At 55.6% G+C, this 6,729-nt stretch overlaps 1 protein-coding gene across 1 annotated transcript in view; it reads left to right on the top strand.

The window, feature by feature from the left end:
• The first annotated feature begins 5,658 nt into the window (after window positions 1-5,658).
• The window catches only part of FANCA (Fanconi anemia complementation group A), a 39,995-nt gene continuing 38,924 nt past the window's right edge, over window positions 5,659-6,729 (top strand). Inside the window, exons 1-3 of the mRNA XM_023746977.1 lie at window positions 5,659-5,743; window positions 6,037-6,146; window positions 6,331-6,415. Of these exons, the coding sequence (XP_023602745.1) occupies window positions 5,659-5,743; window positions 6,037-6,146; window positions 6,331-6,415 (280 nt within the window). The remainder of the gene's footprint in view (window positions 5,744-6,036; window positions 6,147-6,330; window positions 6,416-6,729) is intronic.

The raw sequence follows: 6,729 nt of genomic DNA, 5'->3' as shown, positions 1-6,729 counted from the left end.
ATTTTCTTGTCTTTATATTAATTAGTAAAAGTTTGGAAGGATTTTCCAGGGTACCTCTTAATTTCAATGGAGTAACCTAAGGTAAAATCACTGGCCGGAAGGACCTGTATTTAAATGTCTCTTCTTGACCCCAAGTATTAAATGGGGAGTAAAATAAAAGGAGGGCGGACATTGATTGGCGGACCACGGGAAAAAAGTTAACCTTCACAAAGGTGCCACATTCTCCATGGGATGTCCCCCTCCATGCATTCCTATAAGCTGAATTTTTTTTTTCCAGGCCACCACTGTCGCTCATTAAGGTTTGGCAGTCTTCTGAGTAAGACATCATGCTCCAAAACATGACATTTAACAGCAGTAATTTTAAAACTTTTGTGGGCATCAAAATTACCTTGGAGCTTCTTTAAAAAAAAAAATGCGAATGTCTGAAACGCACCACTGGCCAATGAAAGCAGAAGACCTAGGGTCCAGAAATGTGTGTTTTGAGCTCACAGGTGATTCTGGTGCACATCAGAGCTTATTGTAACTGAAGTTCTGGGCCTCTTCCCCAGCGCTAGTTGACACCTTGACAGATGTACGGTATTAACTTTGAGCAGCCCGCAGCCTCTACCATGTAGCTCAGTGGTTCTCAACCTTGGCTGCCCATTAGAATCACCTGGGAATTTTTTTAAAATCCTGATTTCTGGGCCTGATCCTCCGGAAATTCTGTTTCTTTGTTATGGGGTGAGTGCCCAACATTAGTAACAAAGAAACAGAATTTCCGGAGGATGAGGCCCAGAAATCAGGATTTTAAAAAGATTCCCAGATGATTCTAATGTGCAGCCAAGGTTGAGAACCACTGCTCTAAGGGCCTCCTATTTCCCTGGCCACATGGTTTTAGGATCTCATTTGATGAGCAGGGGCTTCATTAAAGACCTGGTGACAACTCACACCTGGCTGACCCAGAAGCCCTTGAGGTCACCTGTGTAAGGGGTACAGTACCCTTTCTGATCTGGCAGTGATCATTTTTTAGGGATCCCTGTGCATGTTGCAAGACATCAGCTGGTGAGGTTTAGAACACTGGGGTTTTAATAAAAGGTTTTAAAATTTAGTTTTTACTTATCTCTTGGTATCTGAAGGTTTGTCCTCCTGGTTGTGATCAAAAGTAGGAAGCAGAAGCATCAGTCGGCTCCCTAGATGCGCCTGGCAACCCTCTATTTCCCTCCTAGGTAAGTACCACATGAGACCTAGAAGTATCTGAAGGAGAGAGGGAAGCCCGGCATGGCCTAAGGGTGAGGCAGTGAGAGGGAGAGAGGCAGTGAGAGGGATTCCAACCTGGCACACTGGACTCCACTGGAAGAGAAAACCGGTCCAATTGGCCCATGTCTCTGCTGGCTGGCTGGTGGGAGCGTTGGTGGCTGGTGGGAGCGTTGGGCACAGTGATAAGTTGCTCCCACTAGTCACAAAGTCGAGATGGGTCCCAAGCACTGCCCACATTTGTGATTGTTCAGACTGAGGGTTCTGCCATGAGGAACTTGTGTGTGTAAGCTGGCAGTTGTCTGGGCTGCACACCAAGGGGAGTGCCGATGCCAGCTTCTTACCCAGGAGCACGGCATAGGCGCCTGCTAGGGAGGGAAATGGGTTTCTTCCTGTCGAAAATGGCACTAGGGTTAAAACATGGGCTAGTTGCCCACGAAGTATGATCAGAATCAGGGATATGTTAGTCCTTCCATAACTTGAACTTGCCAGTTGGATTTTAGAAATAAACAGTGTATTTCCGGCTGTTACTGAGAAGCACGGTAGAATTGATCGAGGTCAATCATTAACTCAGCTTGGAAAGCTTTGGAGCAAGGTCGTTTCTACAGTTATGGGATCCCCTGCAGCCTAAAAATGTGTTCTCCATACTTCATTTCCAGTCCATGAGGAAACCCCAGGGGCCGGACATGACCCCTCACAGTGGGCTGTGCTTGGGGACAGAAGAGAAACGTTTAGTGCTTGAAATTGGAGTCACTTTTATCAAGTTATCACATTAGCAGAGACAATCCCCAAATATTCACCTGATGGTGTAGGATGTCCAGTCACATACTTGCTGAGCCCTGGGCATTGATGTCTTATGCCTGGGAAAGACCAGTGAAAACCCAAACCCCCCGCCCCCCATTCTTAGGGGGAAACAGCACACGGAGTACCTTCCCAAGGGCTGGGGGAGAGCGACAGGTGCTCCACGTGAAGGAACCCACTGGGGGTTTTCCCCATGCTCTGTGTTTGGTGTTTGGTGCCAAAAGGATCAATTGGGCTGGATCCCAGGTGCGCTGTGGACCGGCAGTTACAGGATTCTAGGAGGGGAATGCAGGGCTCCAGCGTGCAAGGTGGCACAGTGAGGGCACTGTGTGTATTGAGACAAAGGTCAGAGTGAGTCAGAACATGGGCAATTGGGTTTAAGATCAAAGACAATTTGAGCCCGTGGACTCCCCTAGATGCAGGCAGACGGCTTCAGCTGTGGAGAGTGGGGTGCCAAGGTTCTCTCTCGTCCCCTCGCTGATTCCACTTCAGATCAAAAAAACAGGTCGGCTTCCCCCAAGGGATCCAAGCAGAGTGCGTGGCCAGGCCCCGGTTGCCATGGCTCAGAGGCCCCTGAATGCCCTCTTTGTCCGGCTCCTTACAGCCAGGCATGGTTCAGGGGTCCGGGAGGAAAAGCTGAAATGTGAGAGGCCGAGCTTTTGTGCTTTAGGTTTATTTTGGGATAATGATAAAGGACATGAATCCCAAGGGATGCTAATAAAGCCAGGCCGTGTTCGATGTCTGAATGGGAGCCCAGAACAGCTCCCAGGGAACGTTTCCAGGCGGGTGGTAGAGAAGGTGAGGAGGGAGAGGAGACACAGAGCACCGGACAGGACGGGACACAGGTCCCAGAGCTCGGCCAGGATGACGAGGGGAACCCCCAGACGACCACCACAGACGGGGCGTCCTGTGTGGGCACGAGTGGGAGAGGGGGGCTGCTCACCCTGGAGTTCCTGATGGGGAGGGAGTGGAGAAAGTACGGAGGATACGGTGTTCTTCCCATTGAAGACATTAGAGGTCATTTACAAAGTCGGAATGTCTGTTTTGAACAGGGAGTGCAGGGTGGCTAAACGTGAGTGGTTCACTTTCCAGGACCTGTCTGTGCCCCGTGCCTCCCTCACAGCCGGCAGTCATGCCTGTTCCCATCACAGCCGACATCTCTGTGGAATTATAGAAGTCACTACCCATCTGTGTTGGCTGATTTGACATGGTTTGATGTGTGCACACTGACCCCCGACACAGTCCCTGTCACTGGTCTTTTGTGGTCTACTTCTTACAAACTCACAGGTCCCCTTTTTACACTGAGGGCAGCATGCTCTCCACCCTGTCCTGTGCTCTGGGGTGGGAAGCTTCCATTTGGGGGGACACGTCCAACCCCGAGGGGTGACCCATCTCAGCTCTGTGGCACTTGGGACCCTCCTGGACCTTGACCTGTGTATCTTCATCTGGCCGGTCACCTCTATCGTGTAAAAAATTGGTAAACGTGTTTCCTTGAATTCTGTGAGTCACTCTAGCAAATTAATTGAATCCGAGGAAGGGGTCGTGGGACTCCCCAATTTGTTGCCAAATCAGGCAGAAGTTGTGGGTAACCTGGGGACACAAGACTTAGAATTGGCCCTGACCGGTTTGGCTCAGTGGATAGAGCGTTGGCCTGCAGACTCAAGGGTCCCAGGTTCGATTCCAGTCAAGGGCATGTACCTTGGTTTCGGGCACATACCCAGTGGGGAGTGCGCAGGAGGCAGCTGATCGATGTTTCTCTCTATCCCTCTCCCTTCCTCCCTGTAAAAAATCAATAAAATATATTTTTTTAAAAAAGACTTAGAATTGGCCTCTGAAGTGGAGGCCGTCCTATGGGACTGAGCCCTTAACCAGTGGGATCTGTCTCCGTGTAGACAGTGTTAGAACTGAGTTCAATGGTAGGGCACCCGGCTGGTGTCAGAATTGCTTGTTAAGGGGAAAACCTCCACATATTTGGTGACCAGAAGTGGCAGGAGTGAAGTGTTCCGTGTGAAAGTTAAGGAGACACGGAAGAAAGACCCACACAAGCGGGAAGAACTGGGGGTTTTCCTACTCAGGACACTGGACTGGCTTCTGATTCACCTTCAGAAGGGCCAGAGGCCTTGGCCCTCCAACACGCTCTCACCTGTCTTTTCACGTGTGCATAGAACTTACGACTGGTAAAAATCTGTCGCAACAAATTAAAGAGCTTTTTCCTTTTGAGGTGATGAGAAAGCCTGTGGCACTACCTGATGGGCCTTCTGGTTTGTTCTCGGCCCGAGTGAGCCAGCCAGCCCAGTGGTGGCTCATCAATGAAGCCCTTGGCCCTCGGTCCAGGGCTGGCTCCCCAGTCCCAGGTGAGGCGTGAATTGGGCTTGGAGGCCTCAGCCCTTCTACCCCTAAGCTGCCCTCACTTTAACTTTTAGAAAATGTTGTGCATGCTCTTATGAGATGGTCACAAGAGGCTCGGGGTGGGGTGGGGGCAGTTTATTATGTTCATGAGTCTTAGAGCCACATGGGGCAGCACCAGGTTGGCCAGGGGGCAGAGGACAGGAATGAGGGGAAGGTTTAGGTCAGTGCCTTTTGGAGTTTCCACGGGAAAGGCAAGGCTGGGCAGGGTGAACAGTCAGGATTAGCTAGTTTGAATAATTTCGGGGTCTTTGGGCTGTAGCAACGGTTCCAAGATGCCTGGCACCTGGCCCCGCGATGGGAGGACTGTTGCCTCCTGGGTCTGGGGCCAAGTGGAGCAGGTCTGGCTCTGGACTGGTCAGTTTGCAGATCACAGGCATGCCCGCCCGCGAGGCCCTTTGCTGCCTCGAAGAACTGGCGGTCTCTTTCCAACCAGAAAGGAAGGCCTTTTAAGATGTCACAACATCATACTACAGTATCCAGAAAATAAAACATAAGCATATACAAATATTAAATGCAAATCCTGTATTCATACAGCTAGGAACACGGACGAACTTCAGCTTTGCACAACGTAAATGGGAAAGGCACCAGCCACCAGACTGCAGTGGGGCTCCGCGCCTGGGGAGGGCGCCCTACTCTGGAGTCTGACCTGCGGACAGAGGAGGGCGCTGTGCTGTCCACTCCGGAGCCGGGCACGTGTGGCCACTGAAATGTAAAGTCAAGCGACATCAAGCATTTAGTTCCTTGGTGTCACTGGCCGTCTCACTACCGTCTTGGGCGGAGGGGACAGCAACCACGTCCGTCATTGCAGGTCGTACCGGGCATCGCTCCGCGGGCTGATTTCTCCATGGTCCGCAGGACACCGCGCGCGGCTTTTAGGGTTTGGGTTTGTCAGGTTGTGTCTTCACGGCCGGCTGTGCGTCCTGTTTGCAGGAACAATGCATTAGAGATGCCGCCCTTACCTCGTAGATGATGCCCTGCTAACCGCCAACTCCACGCCCAGCTCCGGTCACCAAGATGGCCGCCGCACGAGGCCCCGCCCAGGTGGGGTGTGGCCTGGCAGCCGTCAGCCATCCAATGGGAAGACAGCGCGGGCCGTCAGCCAATGGGAAGGCAGCGCTGGCCGCCAGCCAATGGGAGGGCAGCTCGGGCCTCCAGCCAATGGGAAGGCAGCGCGGGCCGGGCGTCTGGAGCTGCAGCCGGCTGCGGGTGCTCACCATGCCGGGTTCCCGCGCGCTGGCCGCCGCCTCAGACCCGGGGTCGGGGTCCGGGGTCCGCAGGAGGACGTGGGCCGAGCTGCTGGGTAAGTGGGTGTAGGGCCGCGCCCCTTCCCGCCCGAGCCTCCGCCGGCCCGACCCGGGGAGGCCAGGGGCCTGCGCGCAGGAGTTGCCTTCGGTCCTCTCCGGTCTGACCCCGACCCCTGCCCCCTCCGGCCCCTCCGCGTCCTGTCCCCGGGTCGCCGTGGTGGGACAGGCGGCTGTGGGAGGGAGGTGCGGGCCCAGGAGCGCCCGTGACCGTGGCCCTTGTTGTCGGGGGGACCCGGGCCTGAGCGGGGTCCCTGACCGGCTCTCGCGTTGTCCGAACCGGGTCCCGCAGCGGGCAGGGCCCGGAGGCAGAAGCCCGGTCCTGAGCACGGCCCGCAGGTGCTGGCGGCCGCCGTGCAGCTGCTGAGGCGCCATGTGAACCTGAGCCAGCTGCTGCTGGAGGTGAGGAGGCCCCTCGTTGCTGACGGGGGAGGAGAAGAGGGGGGGCGTTCACCTTCCCGGAGGTGCGCTTAGTGACCATGGGGAGCTTCGCTTCTGCAAACAGCCCCCGCGCGCCGGGCAGCAGGCGGGCGCTCCGGGACGGGGGTGGCCTGCGCCCGCTGCCAGGCCCTGTGTTGGGTTCCAGGTGGAAGGCCCGGCGCCCGCAGAGCCGCCTCGGAGCCGAGGGACGGACGGGTGGATGGACCGCGGCAGCCCGGGCGCGCTGGTCGGTGAGTCACAGCCTCCTCCGCGGCCCCGGCGCCCTGGGAGGCCCCCGCAGTGTGTTCCCCGGGAGCGGAGGTCCAGACCCACCGATGGCGGCTGCTCCTCGCCGGGGAGCAGGGCCAGTCGGGTGCTTGTTCCCTGCGTGGGGCGTGTTCCTTAAAAACGGGGTCTGGGCCCTGGCCGGTTGTCTCTGGATAGCGTGTCGGCCTGCGGACTGGCGGGTCCCGGGTTCCAGTCCCGATCAGGCACAGGCCGGGGTGCGGGCTCCATCCCAGCGGGGGGCGTGCAGGAGGCAGCCGATCCTGATCCCTCTCATCAT

This window comes from Myotis lucifugus, unplaced genomic scaffold, assembly GCF_000147115.1.
Source record: "Myotis lucifugus unplaced genomic scaffold, Myoluc2.0 scaffold_778, whole genome shotgun sequence".
NCBI lineage: Eukaryota > Metazoa > Chordata > Mammalia > Chiroptera > Vespertilionidae > Myotis > Myotis lucifugus.
Note: the sequence above shows the minus strand (reverse complement) of the source record. Positions and strands in the feature narration are given on the sequence as shown.